Source organism: Cyprinodon variegatus, unplaced genomic scaffold, assembly GCF_000732505.1.
Source record: "Cyprinodon variegatus isolate N-32 unplaced genomic scaffold, C_variegatus-1.0 Scaffold144, whole genome shotgun sequence".
Classification (NCBI taxonomy): Eukaryota; Metazoa; Chordata; class Actinopteri; order Cyprinodontiformes; family Cyprinodontidae; genus Cyprinodon; species Cyprinodon variegatus.
This window is the reverse complement of record NW_015150597.1, coordinates 404,501-419,627: the sequence shown is the minus strand read 5'-3', so window position 1 is coordinate 419,627 and position 15,127 is coordinate 404,501. Positions and strand designations below refer to the sequence as shown.

General features: G+C 36.7%; 1 protein-coding gene across 3 annotated transcripts; it reads right to left on the bottom strand.

Moving 5' to 3' along the window:
* Nucleotides 1-997: 997 nt before the first annotated feature.
* On the bottom strand, nt 998-12,676 carry neu1 (neuraminidase 1 (lysosomal sialidase)). 3 transcript variants are annotated; one of them, XM_015376917.1, is made up of 7 exons: nt 12,432-12,676; nt 10,277-10,466; nt 9,913-10,175; nt 5,069-5,251; nt 2,904-3,123; nt 2,557-2,788; nt 998-2,469 (listed from the first exon to the last, which is right to left on the bottom strand). In XM_015376917.1, the coding sequence occupies exons 1-6, from the start codon at nt 12,516-12,518 to the stop codon at nt 2,568-2,570; spliced, it is 1,164 nt and encodes a 387-aa protein (XP_015232403.1). In that variant the 5' UTR covers nt 12,519-12,676; the 3' UTR covers nt 998-2,469; nt 2,557-2,567. The 3 variants fall into 3 exon arrangements, with proteins under 3 accessions (XP_015232403.1, XP_015232402.1, XP_015232399.1); XM_015376916.1 differs by having other exon boundaries at nt 999-2,467; nt 2,549-2,788; XM_015376913.1 differs by having other exon boundaries at nt 1,004-2,465; nt 2,552-2,788.
* Nucleotides 12,677-15,127: the final 2,451 nt, after the last annotated feature.

Below are 15,127 nucleotides of genomic sequence, written 5' to 3'. Positions count from 1 at the left end.
CAGTAAAATGCTCATCTGAGTTTTTCTTTTCACATGGAACCCCTGAGCTTCACTGAAATACACTCTTTCTGTATCAAATGAGTGTATTTTATGTACTTTATGGCCAAACCATAAAGGTTGGGCCGCTATGCTATCTGTATTCCTCAAGCCAATAAGGGCACTCTTCACAAACTCCATCTAATCTGGCAACGCTGTCAAAAAAGTAATTATTTTACTGACTGTCGAAAACTCCATCTTTTTCCTACTGGTGCAAAGCTGCAAATTGTTGCTGTAATCATTCATTTATTCATCATCTGTTTCATTTATTTCCTCGAATGGAATTGATTTATATAAAATTTTACTAGTCACACAACTTAGTAATGAACACCTTGGTCCTTACACACTTATGCAATCTGCCTACTTTATTTATGCAATCTCTTTTGTGACTGTTGGATGTTTAGGTAACTGCCTGATACTGCGGTTCACTCCCGATGCCCCCAATTAGCCTCTTTGTTGCCAGATCCTCATAAATCCAAGATGGCTGCACATTCTCAATGCCGTTTATTTTTTCATATGAAAATGTCCCCTTCAGGGTTCTAGAGATTTTATCAAAGGATTAATCAGACTATTTTGAAATCCAAAGATTTTCTTTGCGATACTTTCCCTTACATTTTCCCATGGTGCCACATAAAAGAAGTGTTTTATATATAGCCTCAACATATATGTTTCCTTTTACTCAACTGTAATGAATCAGTCAGAAACCTAAAAAGCCAAGATGTCCTTATAACTGTGAGAGAAATAAAAAGTAATGTGCCTTTCTTATATAGCCTACCTACATATCTGGTTTAACTGTACATTAGTAGTTACATAATGCTTTAAATACATTTTGTCAACAAAGACATACATAAGGATAAAATCTAAAAATGTTGAACAATCTACATGTTTTAGCCATGCAAAAATATGTTATGTAGAAATCCTTTTTTTAAACAGGTGGTTGTCTTTTAAGATTACTAACTAACAATACCTTAGCCATGACAAAAGCATTTTATATTTATTTGCACAGGAATTTATGACAAAAGATTAATTATAAGGACAAGAAAGCCGATCAGGTCTCTAGATTAAATCATTTCCATAAATAAACAAAACAAATAATCAGTTAACTTATTTTATTAATTTTACAGAGAGCCCTTAAATAATTAAATCGTGGGAACTTAGATTTATAAATCAGATGCCTCAAGAGGAAAAAATATCTGATAGGTTTGGTTAAAAAGAAAAAAAACAATGTCTGATAAAACAACTAACAACACATGAGAACAGACAATAATATTTTAAAGTGTCTTGTGATGAAAAAACATAAAGGAATTGGCAGATGTTGGGTTTTCCATTGTTTTTATACAGAATAAAACACATGCTGGGGCATCTGACTAACCCTTACAAATCCAAGTGGAGCCTGGACTCAAACCATATGACGGCCATATTGATGGTGTGTTGCTTTCAGTCTTTCTAACAAGAAAATTAAAATTTGCATGTTTTTGTTTCAAATCAGCTAATCTCAGTGAAAGATATTTAAGTGCCTCATCATATGGCAGGGATATTATTTTATTCAATTAAATTAAAAACAAAATATAAAATCAGATATAGTTAATCTCAAATATTTCAAATATAAATTTGAGCATGGGTTGGATTCAGGTTTAAAGGTTCAGGATCATGTCTCAATAATTTCTTCCTTTCTTCTTGTAGCAAAGCTGTTTTTTACCCTGACTGTCTTAACATTTGACATAAATTTCCATAAATTAGGTCACACTGCTGGTAAAGACAATCTTTTTTTACCCCATTAAAATCACTTCGGGTTTATTATCTTAAGTGACCTAAATATCTGTTAACATAAGTATCATCTTTGCAAAATTGTTCATTTTCTATAAAAAGCTACATGATTATGAAGTTCTACCTCATTGCATTGGCTGATGAAGTTTCCGCATCCTAATGTATCTGTAAGAACAAACACAGCTTTTATCTATGAGCCACAGGCTTAATGCTAACTTAAGAAATGTATAAAATTTCTCCATCTGTAAAAATCTGCATTTTAAAGAGATTAGTCTATCAAACACGTTTAACTGTAAATTCAGCAGCATGTATACACAATAAAAGTATATTGCTAGGGTAAAAAAAAAATATGTGAACCTTTCTTTTATTTGTTTTGCCCAGCGTTCGCTGCTTGCCGGATTCTGTCACCTAAAATACAAATTAAGGCTTTTCAAATTTGGCAGAACAGGATAAAAATCCAATTTCCTGCTGTGACAAATGTAAAAAAAAAAAGAAAAAAAAGAAAAATCATAAAAAAGAAAAATGAAGGAAAAACACATTGAACAGCTGGAAATTCACAGTTAAGAACCAAGTTTTCCAGCATCTTTTTTAAGTGTGCTGTTTTCCTGAGTAGCTTCTGCACCTCAAAATCATCTGGTCCCCTTTCCCTTTAAGGTTTGGATCTGGGAATAAAACAAATAAAAAAAAAAAAGTCAGATTTTATAAAAAAAAAAAAAATATTAATTTATTTGGAGCAGTTTCCTCTTACCTTCAACCAACATGTCCTACCGGCCGCCATACAGGTGGAGCTTAACAAACGAGATGGTCTCAACTGTGTTCTTGTGGCCTTTCTCATAGATGACGTAGATGTACTTCTGGTCTTCAACAGATCCACTATTCAGAGTCGTAATGCAGGAGTAGCCGCTGGGCCCTGGCCAGATCTGAACGGCTTTTTCCTCCCAGGATTTTCCATCTGTTAGCGACCATCGTAGCGTCAGATTAACTCCTGATGAGAGAACAATAGGTTAGTTTGCTTATTACCTTCAGTTTTGTTCCAGTCTAAGAATTATTGGTTAACTTTACACTAACTGCAAAAGCAAATTTTTTATTTTTTTTCTTACTCTTTTGGTCATTGGAAGGGTTGGTGAAGTAGAGCACTCCATCTTTCTGCAGAGCTCCTGCTGCAACTACAGGATCAATCAGGTTGTAGTCGAAAAACAGTTCATCTACTGGGAGGGTCAAGCCTCCGTCCAAACTGCGCACCACAATGCGGCAATGGCAATGGTAGTTGTTTTGGTTCCGGACGTTGATCATGATGCTGCCATCTGTCATCTCAACTGGCTGCAGGAAAACAGAAGAGGAGTCAGGCTTAAAATGAATGCATGTCATGAAAATATTTTCATTTTCCAAACTCTTTTCTTGTTAAATTGAGTAAAACTCAAAATGTTGACACATGCAGCCAGCAGAGGGCAGTAGATCCAAAAATTACCATAGTGCAACACCTCATTAAATAAACATGAAATAGAAATGAAACTAAATGCTCCAGGAATGGTGGACACCTCTGTAATTAACTGAAAAAACCCAATGTTCATACTTTAAAATCAAAATTAAGTTCAATTTATTCATTTTGTGAGGCAACGAAATGCTTGCACACAAGAAAAGAAAATAATAATTGACTTCCTCAGCAGCAATGTATTTATCCTAAACACCACACCATGGCGTATTTTTTCTTCTTACCAGATACAAATTTGTGTCATCAAATCTTCAAAGGTATAAAATTAGACTTTGAACCTATGAAGGGTTTAAGAGCCTCTTATGTTTGCTGATAATGTTCGTGTCACTTAAGAGTGGCAAATCATCAGGGCATTGTTTTCAACCGGTTCTATCTTTTTCCCACACAGTGATGTTAAAGGTATTCAATTTCAATATCAGACAAAGATAACATGAGCAAATACAAAACACCGTTGACCATTTCATTTATTTGAATGGAAAAAAAGCTACCAGAACTGCCATCAAGCATTTGTGGTCACTGACGTTTTCAGAGGTAGGCTTACTTGTTCTGGATCCACAGAGTTTAAGGTCATACATTGATGGGTTGACATTAACCTTCAGGATTTGCTGCTAGAGAGAAGAATTCATTATTCAAAAAAATGTAGAACGTTGTCCAGATTCCCAAAGAATTTAATCTTTCAGTAGTTTTGGGTGTCTGGGCCCCCTGGGAAGGTTCCTCACTGTTCCAGGTATCCAAGGCGACAACCATTAACTGGACGCCGTAAGTTTTAGAAATAGCCGAGTCAGTCAACTTCAGTAATCTGATCTTAAAGGTTTAGCAGGAATCAAACAATGAAATCAAAACACTTCCCAAAGGGGGTGATAACTTTTTCTTTTCTTTAATTTAACAGGAGTTTGGTTTCCTCTTTTTTTTCTGCTGAATAATAAAAGCTATAATTTATTAACTGTTTTTTAATTCATTTAGTTTATCTTTGTCTGATATCAACCATTGAAACATTGAGGCGTAGCAAAAAGGCAAAAGCATAAGAACTCTATAAGATAGAAAACAAACTGTCTTACTGCACTTTGTTGGTCATTGTTTGCCCGAATAGACTAACCTTGCGCTGAAAGCTGGATTGTCGTGAGATCTGAGTTTTCAGTCTCAAAACAAATCCATTTTGTTAACTCACGCTAATATGTCCGTCTCTTAACCACCGGCGGGTCGGACCAGTGACATGCCAGCAGTGTTTTTGTGGGGCGGGACATGTAGGAATAACGAGTCAGAAGGGCCTGCCCGGGGCATTTTCTCATTTAAAAAAGGAGCAAAGAGAAGCACTTAGTGCATTTGAAGATGGGAAAGATGTCTGTAGTATACTTCCGACAGGATTTTGAAAATGTTTGATTTATTAACGCTGCCACGACTGGCTGAAAGTGTATTATGTAAGGAGGGTACTAGCTGGCATGTCAAAGTATTGTACTAATCGTCCCTCCTTTTCATGGACAGACTGAACGGCAGCCATCCCAAATTGATAACGTAGAACTCAACTCAGTTATACACATAACAATCTGGCGACTGCCAGGTTACAAAGAGGCACCTTGGACCCACAAAGAGCTCTGTAAGGAAATTAAAAATGGTCACCAGCAGGGTGTATAAGTTTCTGTGAACTGAAAAAAGTTTCCATTTGTCCTCTTCTAAAATAAAACACAAAAATAGAAATACTATGTTTACATCGACAGAGGGATCCTCAGAGTCCCCATCTGTACAGATCTTAGAAACCGCAGCATACAAACCAACCTGGCACTCATCGGGGTTGAAGTCCTGAGCTCTTTTCGGTTGGTTATAAGGGATGCTCTTCAGGGCTGCTCCATTGTACCAGTTTTCTCCATGATCGTCACTCAGGATGCAGAAAACTCCGTCCCCCTCAATGGTCCCATGGCCACAGACCACCAACCGCCCCTTTGCAGGATTAAGGCGCTTCTATAGTGCAAAAAAAAGAAAACTTTGGTTAGGAGAGAAAAAAAGCCTTTCGATTTACCATTTCTCCAGCACAGCGCAGAATCAGGTAATGCCTTACCTCTCCCAGCATGAGACTCTCTGCATACTAATGTTATGGTGCAACCTCTCTGCCTGATTACTCTTGTGTTACTGCTTTTTATTAATTCTACCAAATAATCTTAGTGCCATTTTTTGTTACCACATAAAAAAATCAATGAATCCATATATAAAATTACTGAACTGTATATCAGTCATAATAGTTTTGCACAAAAATTCAACTTTATTTTTTCTTCTTTTCTGAAATATGGAATGATTACATTTAGTATTCTGTGGCTTATTTTATGACGCCTAATAGATAAAAATAGTCGGTGAAAATCAGTGTTGTGAACACAAACTTTCACAAAACAGCAGTGCACCACAGAAATAGGGGGAGATGAACTTTGTAGATGGTGGTGCTGCTTTTACGAGATTTATGGATTAAACTTTGTGTTTGCAGCACATTTTATGTAATATGTAGACCACACTTGGTCTACATATTATCTTGATAAAAAAGGATTGTTAAAAAGGATGTTAAAAAAGATAGATTATGGTTTTACCTGTTATTGTTTCTAGTAGCATATAAGATGGCTAAAGGAAGAACCAATTAAATAATTTAAAAAAAACATTTATAAAAGAGGAGGCAAAGCATCAGAAAGAGGACACCAAATGATACCTCAGCTGGTGTTTCTGTTTTTATTCTCCATGCAAGTGAAAGCGCATTGTAAGAAGAGAATTTCTAATAATCTAAAGCAAAATAGAGCTTGAAAAAGTCCTATAATCCTATAAACAAAATGCAAGACAGCATTAGGCCACTGGTTATAGAGGATTAGTGCACAACCCAAGCTTGTGAACAACTTCTCCAGGCTTGATTCTGGAAGCTCCTCCTACAAAAAAAACCCTCAAATAATTGTTGTTCAATTACTATAGCAACTCAATCAAAGCACACGTATGCATAGAGTGCAATATATATTCAACTTGTCTAAATAAAGCTTTTTAGGTCTCCTGCTCTGCCCTGGAAACAGACATTACAAAATACTTGGTAACCCCTCAAATCTACATCAAGAAACAGAAATAAATGCAGTACCTGTATAGAGCAACCTAAACAAGGCAACGCAATAGGTAAGCCAGACAGAAGTAATAAAACAAAAGGAATAGTGTGCTTAATGATTGTCTATATTTAGTGATACCCACTAAGAAAGGCCAGTAGAAATCCTTTTCTTCAATGCCTGAAAGAGTCCCACTAGGGCTTTTCTAGATTACCCTTAGAACAGCCTGTGCAAAGCTGTGATGCAACTGTTATTATTATAAAATCCTGCCTAAAAAAGATATGCAAATGAGGAATAAAAAATTAGGTTCTAAAACATTGCATCTTGCACACTTTTTTTTAAACTATTGCACAATTGATGTGTATCATAAAGCTAAACACACTCCAAAAACTAATACAAACTTCACATTTACTAATTTGATATAGGACAGTCCTGTTATCACTTTATTTACAAATGAGAGGGGACAAAAAATGTGTCCTTCTTCTCTACTTTGAGTGGTTTCTCTTGATTTCCTCCTCCTGGTGATCCAAAAATGCATCTTTGTGTAATCTTAAAGCATGTCTTTCTGTTATAGAAATTTTTAATTGTGAGGTTAGGAAGTCTGGCTTGGAATACAAAAAATAGAGGAGACTGCACATCCAGAAAAGGAGAACCTTCCAAATAACCTTCGTTTTCTGATTGTATCAACACAGCAGCTGATAATCATTCCCCCTCAAAGCAAAGAGCCACTCCAAGGTTCATCCTTCTTGTTTTCACAGTAATGACACACAGCTACAACACCTGAAACAATGATACCAACACCTAAGAAAGATGTGTAGCACATAAAAATAAATTAATCTTCAATCGCTGCAGTGTAATCTAGACACTAAATATTCTAACAAAATCAAAATTACAGTCTTATTAACAGTGTATATATGCTATAAAGGTAGATAAGCACCATTTATTTGAGTTATCTAAAGAAAGAAAACATCTTTTCTTTTCAAGCCTAAAATACTGGCATGTTCTACTGATAAATAACACCCATAAGTTGATTAATAGTTTGAAATGCACATCATTATATATTCCTGAGCATAGAAGAGGATCTGTGATGCTATGGGCTTGTAGTTCTACTGTGCTTCTAACAAGGGGCTCAGGGACTTTGATAAATTCCATAGTCTGATTAGATCGTTAAAATACCAAAATTTAGCTTTGCTCTGTTAGAAAAAGTTCAGAAAACTTGTAGAATGGGTTACAAAGAAGGGAAGGTGATACAGTAATGGTTGTAAAATCCTGTATCTGTTTGCTCCGACCTTATGAAATGTTTTAGAAAATGAAGTTTTGTTGTATTAAAGCATAGAGATTAGGGGTGCCAATAACTTTGCCATTAGAAGTATTAATCTACATCTTTGGGGGTGGGGTCCGCCCCATTAAATAAACCTACTCAAAATAGACTTTTTTTTCTTTTCTGACCTGAAAAACAAATACTCCAAACAATGTTTATCTGGTCTGACAGAGAGTTAATCACAAAAAAGTAATCGTCCCTGTCAAGTATCAGCACTAAAACCTGCTGAAATGCAACAGCTAAGAACCATCTTCTTCCCCAACAGTTGCTTGAAAATTCCTTCAATAAGTATAAAGGATGCTTACAAAGAAAATCCAATGCAGACTATTGATTTAAGTTGTAATCAGTGAGATAATTGTACCTTCTCTTTGTGCACTTACAGATAAATGTCTTGTGTCATGATCTTAGAAGAGATGCAGAAGCTAGATAAATGGTTGTGTTATCAAAAAACAAAGTTTAAGATTCTGTGAGTTGGTTTTACATTTTAATTTTACCAGCAGTTTGTTGTATCATAAATGTTTTTCGAATTCCATCATCCATTATGAAATAAATCCACATTAACAGGTTATTAGTTTGGTTTTCCTTTTAGATTCACGGTCTATAAGCTTATAAAGAAATAGTCACTCAAATATATAGATTATGAAAATAGTTTCAAATTTGTTCTAGAAAGACTTAATGACATGTAAAATTAGTAAAGGAGGGATAGCAGTTTCTACAAGCTGTAAAGCGGGTGGATCCTGTCCTAACTGGAAACTACACCTCAAATAGTGAAAGAGGATGTGGAAATGCTAACAATGTCATATTTCTGTTGGTTTATGGAAACAGATTTTATACAAATAACCTGAAAAAGTATTGATAAAAAATCACAGGGATCATGTCAGATCAACACAGCTAGATTGATTTATAATCATTAAGACCAGCCCTGCTGGCAAAGCTTTGTAGAAGAATAGTTATCTTTAAATATTGGTAACTTGTCCCAAATTGAATGATAAAACCTTTGTGTTTATATGACTATTTTGCATCTGATGTGAAACCAGAACCAACCAAAATTGTTCCCTGTTTTATTATAAACAGCAGTACGAAACAATGCCCACCACAAAAACAAAACAAAAAAATCAGCTATGATCTTGTAAATATAACTATACGGTTAATAAAAAAAAAATAAAGGAAAAAAAAATCCAATCCAATTAACACTAATGCTCATTTAGGAACTGGATTTAGTAAAAAAAAAAAAAAAAAAACTGAAAGAAGAAATGCTGATTTTAAAACCTTTAACTATGTTCATGTGATGTAAATGCTGTCAGCTCCTTATGATGCCAATAAAAAAGCTGTTTTGGTTAAATTTTAGCCTTACAATAAAAAAAAAAAATCACTCACAGTTCTCTGCCCTTACATTAAAACTAACCTGTATTTCTTAGAACCTTCACAAATGTATTAAACATTACTTGGTCGCAGCAATTTGGCTAGGCTCGTTAATGTGAAGCCAATTGGGATGCTAACATCCTCTCAGTAGTTACTAAACAGGTTTCTGTTGCTGCTTTCCTTTCCATAGGTGGTTTCTGCAGCTCCACCAGCAGTTTCAGCAATACGCTTAGGAGGAAGCAAAGTGACCAAAATGAGAGGATCCAGGTAGCTGGTTTTTATGTCAAAATGCGACCACAACAGATACAGGTACAAACCTGCACAATAATTTTGACCTAGCTCAAAGCACTGATGAGTCCTCCTAGAATCCGTCCTTTTATTTGGATCAACTTATCGTTCAGCCAATCAGATTGAGGCTCTGATATGTCACACAATTATAATAAAATTTGGAGCCACTGCCTCCACATCTAAAACATCATTGTCCATCTTATTAGTGGGTGGGTTAGTGGGAAGAGTACTAGTCTGCATGTGGAAGGTTGTGGTTTCAACAATTATAACACCAAACAGCCTATTGGTCAGTGTTTAGGTAAATGAATGTGTGGTATTGGGTGAATCCAGCTATAGTGTTAAGTCCTCAGCAGTGAGTATAACTGAAAAAATAATTCAGTCTATATTGAAGTAAACATGCAGAGTTTTTTTTTGACAATCTCAAAAGGACACATTGCATTTAAACTGCAAGCTGAACTGCTTGCAATTCCTCTGCAATTTTGAGGTGTGTGCGTTTCTGATGAACATGGAGGCCCATTTTAGGGAACATCTGTGTTCTAAAAATAATAATTGGAGAGCCCAATGCACTCCTAATGCTTCTTTCTCACCTGGATACCGAATCCTGGCCCAGGAGCAAAAGCCTTCACTCCCAGTTGGACCGACAGGTTTCGGGGCCGGCTCCAGCTCAGACCGTCATCCAAGCTTTCCACCATCATGGTGCTAGCTGGGCTGCAGTGATATAGGTGGAAGCAGATGGTGTAAATCAGAATCACCGAACCTGCCTCTTCATCCACAACTACGGAGCCCAAGTTCAAGCCATCTGGAAAGCTACCATCATCCACTACGAAGGAGGTGGGCGACCATGTGCTCCCTGCAAGGAACAGCAGAAGTAAAACAAGTGAGCTGCTAATGTAATCCCAGACCCCACTGATTATTTGAGGTTTTTAAATAAAAATTTCTGGGGTTTCTTGCCTTTGTCAGTGGAACGTCTGACTGCGATGAACTTGGCTCCTACGTCACTGGACGAAGACTTCCTACCCTCTGTTATGGCCAGCAGGCTACCTTTGGGTGTGAAAGTGATGAGTGGGATTCTGTAGGTGTTCACATAGCCCTGGGTTCCGCTTACCCACAACAGCTGCTCCTCATACACCAGAGGGTCAATCTATGCAACAGAGAACAGATCATAAAGAGTTGAGAATGAGGATAAGCAAGAGAAAGATAAAAAGCTTAAAAGTTCTGTGGACAAAACTAGTTAGGACAGGAAAAATGCCTATATTATCTGCAATCTGGTAACAGTTGACTGAGCAGGTAAAGTACTACAAAGTAAAGCGTTGAGCAACCTTCATTTTAGCAAAGATACAGAAAACATGATGAAACATGACTTCCCACAAGCTTATGCATGTTAGAATAATAAAATGTCAGCCATCCCTTATTCGATTGTCAGTATTAAGGCTGAGAGCCTGGCTGAATACATTTATGGATTTAGATAAATTATTTTACTTCATAAACATTCATGGAGTTAAAAAGTTACATCCTTTTATCAATGCAAGGGATTTAACATTGAACACAGGAGCAGCAGAAGCATCAGACACATCTGGACACACTTTAGTGGACGTCTGTCCTTAAAGTGGACATGCATCAAAAATGAACCAGCAGAATCTTTTTTGCTGCTTCAAGCGCATGCGGTCTGAAAGTAGCATTATTCATTAAAATAAGCTAAGCAACTCTCTCGATTTCATTCGCCAGTGTTACAGGCAAAGTTAATTTTAGATATCTAGATTACTTGCACATTAAAATAATAAAACCTGGAACAAACTAAACATATTCTCAAATTCTAAAAAAAATATTTGTACACTTATTTAACATTTAGTGGTATGATTTTCATGCTAATAAATATGTTTTATACCTTTAATTATCCAGCATTTCTTATTCCCATGGTATTTAGAATTGAATCAAATACTAAATATTTTTCTGGGTATTGATATTGAGTTAAAAATGTTAGTATGTTAGAATGTGAAAATCCTACAAGGGCTGCAGTTTCTGAAATACTTAGATAAGCCTGTCCGGCACCAACACACAAAGGCCTATTCCCCCCACTCTAAAACTCAGTTTAAACTCCAGCAAATTGTCTTCTTTGTGTAACACCTAAACATATTGAGTTACTGCCATATAAAGGATGATTTATATAAAAAAAACTGACTATGTGTATGTGATAAAATAGCTGCACTGCAAAAAATGTAAATCTCAAGTCATTTTTTTTCCTAAATCAAGGAGGTAAATGAAACACGTTGCCAATAGAACAAGACAATTTATATTTAAAATAAGAAAAAAAAAACTATTATATTGTCTAATTACAAGTGCATATAATCTAATTATCTTATTTTTAAGAGTAATTAATTCATTCCACTGGCAAATCATCTTATTTACCTGCTCACATTAAGGGTAAATACACTTAATTTAATACATTTCTACTCTTTTTTTAGATCGTTTTTGCATTTAGATATACCAAACAAATAGGAGTAATAAAACAAAGAATCCTGAGTGGGAAATCTGAATTCATGGGACTCCCAGTGATTTTGGCCCTAAATCTGCCCTTTATTTTTGACAATCTTAGATATGTCATATGCAGATATGAGGAGTTTTCTACCTTATCAAATTGAGTTGGACATGGTAGAAATACTTACATAAGGTATACTGCATTAAAATCTATTTTAATGCAGTATAAGACTAAATTCAGATCCTCTGAGTGCCATTAAACTAACAACACACAACAGTTTAGAGGAAGTTAAGATTTTTAATGATGAAACAAATAGCTTTGTGTTAACCTGTCATAAAGGAAAAAAAACACACTTTTTAAAAAACATTTTAGTAAATCATGGGGCCAAACATTATAAGTTTCCTCTGTTTTGAAGGGAACTTGCCAAACAGGAAAGGCAAGTTCCTTTATGTCTGAGCATAAAGCAGTCAGGTGCAGTTAGACACTTCTGCACTTGACATGACATGAATTCCTCCAGAACTTTTTCTTTTTTAACGACTTAACTAAGTCACGCTTTAACTGCGTGTTTTCTACCTGTTTTTACCTGCATATGACAATGTTATACCATAGTAACGATCGGTTTCGGTCTACCTGAGCTGGGTTGATGGCGCTAAAGCAGCCGGACAGCGCAGCACAGAGCCATAAAGAGACAGCAGCAGCCCTGCTTCCGGTTTCCATGCTTGAATCAGCTTCTGAAACTTTCTCCTTCTTCACTGTGACCAGTAATAATCAAACAAAACAGGAGTCAAGTGTCCAAAGAACCTGAAACAAAAGCTTTCTCTCTCACTAACTCACTCAGCGTTGAACATTTTATGCCTTGTTTATCGGTTGGTCATGTGATCAACTGTCGAAGTCACGTGACTACATGACCCTCCAAAATAAAAGTGGAGTTCAGTGTTTTTTTATTGCACCATTAAGAAACCTGTATACGTTTGATTTCCCCCTGCAGCAGTAAATCTGCAGAAGAAAAAAAAATAAATTAAACACAGGAGACAAACAGTATGGACATCAGCCACAGACAATTAGAGAAACAACCTGTCACCATCCCTAGACAGACAATAAAAGAACGAAGCCTACAGCAAACAAACAAAAAATATACAATCACTAAAGAAAAAAGCTTACATGTTAATTCATATGTCAGAAGGAAATGTGAAAATGAGGATCTAAAAAGATCACCCTCAGGAATAGCACACCCTCTGTATTCTCCCTATAGAAACCTTTCCCCTTCAGCACCTTCAGACCATTGCTTGATTCCGGCCTGCTTTAAGGGACACAGAAACGGCATGGTAATAATACAAAAGAAAATGGTAGAAATTTTAATATAATAATAATTTAAAAAAAATCAATATTATGTACTCGTGAAAATTTACTACTACCACCATGCTGTGACCCGCATTGGACTTCTGGGACTGAAGAACAAAGGACCTCTGGAGCAGGAGTATTTCTGAACTTCAGACAGGACTCCCAGGAAGAAGATCAGGAGTTCTTTACTGGATTCCTGTCTCAAGCTCTTAGTAATCCTGCTCCAGTGGTGAGGCAATTTGTCCTCAAATCCCTTAAAAATGAAGGCATTTCAACATGGACAGCCTTGTCGGAGACCTCAGCCACAGTCAAGTGGCAAAGAGTCAGGTGTCGATGAGCAGGCCCAACTGTCAGGGAGATGCTGTGTGGTCTTGGTATGGCAAGCCAGATTGATTAATGCCTTGAATACAACATATCAGTCTAAAAAGCCCGGGCAGAGTTCGATATTAAAGATGGGACCAGGATTGGATTAACATTGTCAGCAAAAAACAGTAAGAATCAATTAGATAAATGTGGCACATACCCCAAAAACCAGGCAGGAGAGTAGCATAGATGTCCTCTTTTTTTTTTTTTTAAGAATAACTCTTACAGCAGCCAGCTGTTGTGGTTTTAACAATACATAGGGCAGCACAGTGCAGCAGGGGTTAGGACTCTTGCCTCACAGCAAGAACGTCCTGGGTTTCAGTCTGGGGCTCAGCAGGAGTCTTATTGTTTGGAGTTTGGATATTCTCCCCATATCTGTGTACCGGTAGGTTTCCTCTGGGCGCTCTGGTTTCCCGACCACCAAAGATATACTGGTCAGGTTGGCCATTAGTGGTGGCAATGTTCAGTCACAGCAACTCAGGCTAATCCTCCATCCTGATCTACAGAATTTCATTTTATGTACCCTGTATGTATAATGATTAATCTATATCCAGCTATTAAAACATTGATCTGATGCCGCTGCCCTCTTGACTCTTATGGTTTGAGAAAAGCTGCTGCATCATGGATCATTTTTGCTCTAGGAGTGAGGCATCATAAACTATGGCCTTCTACGCCTTAATTGGTCCAGAAAGTTTAGACCGGGGAATTTAGGCCTGCCCAGATTGACAAGCTGTCGATTGAGGAGCTGCAGAATTACACAAGAGTTTTGGAGTTACGGAGGAAAATCCTAGAGGGTAAAAAGCATGTTTGTAGGGTCATCTCAGGTATTTCACCAGTAATACCTATTTATGACATAATCCCTAACATCTCAGGAGGAAAAGGCATTGAAGATAAATGCTTAAAAATTACCAAAAACGGAGAAAGATTCTAAATTAGAGTCAGTCCAATTTCCGTTCACAATCATGCAGCTGTGTTAAGTAAGCCTGTATACCAAGTTATATATTCTCAGTAAAATACATTCTTGTCAAAATTATGATAATAATAGATGAACTTTATTGATCTCACATTGGTGAAATTCATCTCTGCATTTAACCCATCCCCTTGGGAGCAGTGGGCTGCCACTGTGCGGCGCCCAGGGAGCAATGTGGGGTTAAGGATCTTGTTCAGGGACCCTGAGGCTATGGGGATCGAACCGGGTACTTGCAACCTTCTCAGAGCACAAGCTCACTGTTCTAACTACAAGGCCAACACTCCCCCCCAATATATTCCACATCACATTAATGGAACCCAACAAATTTCAGAGTAAAAGGGAATAAAGAGGCAGTTATTTAACTTTTATATAGTTAATTTTCATCATTTGGCTTCATTCTATCTGCATTCTCCCACTCTGCATGAATTTGTTAGTTCAACCAATAACTTTATTTTCTCTTTGTTTTTGTTATTTTTGTCATAGTAGCTTCATCTGATCTCTTCCTGTTTTGGTGTGACTCCATGTTGGAAAAAAATATCAGCTGAGCTGCTGCCATCAACACATTTAATTACAGATATTAGCGTTGAGACTGTTATTCAGTGTTTAGACCTGTTTCTCTCCTAGACATAGCTACTGGCTGAGCTTCTACTGT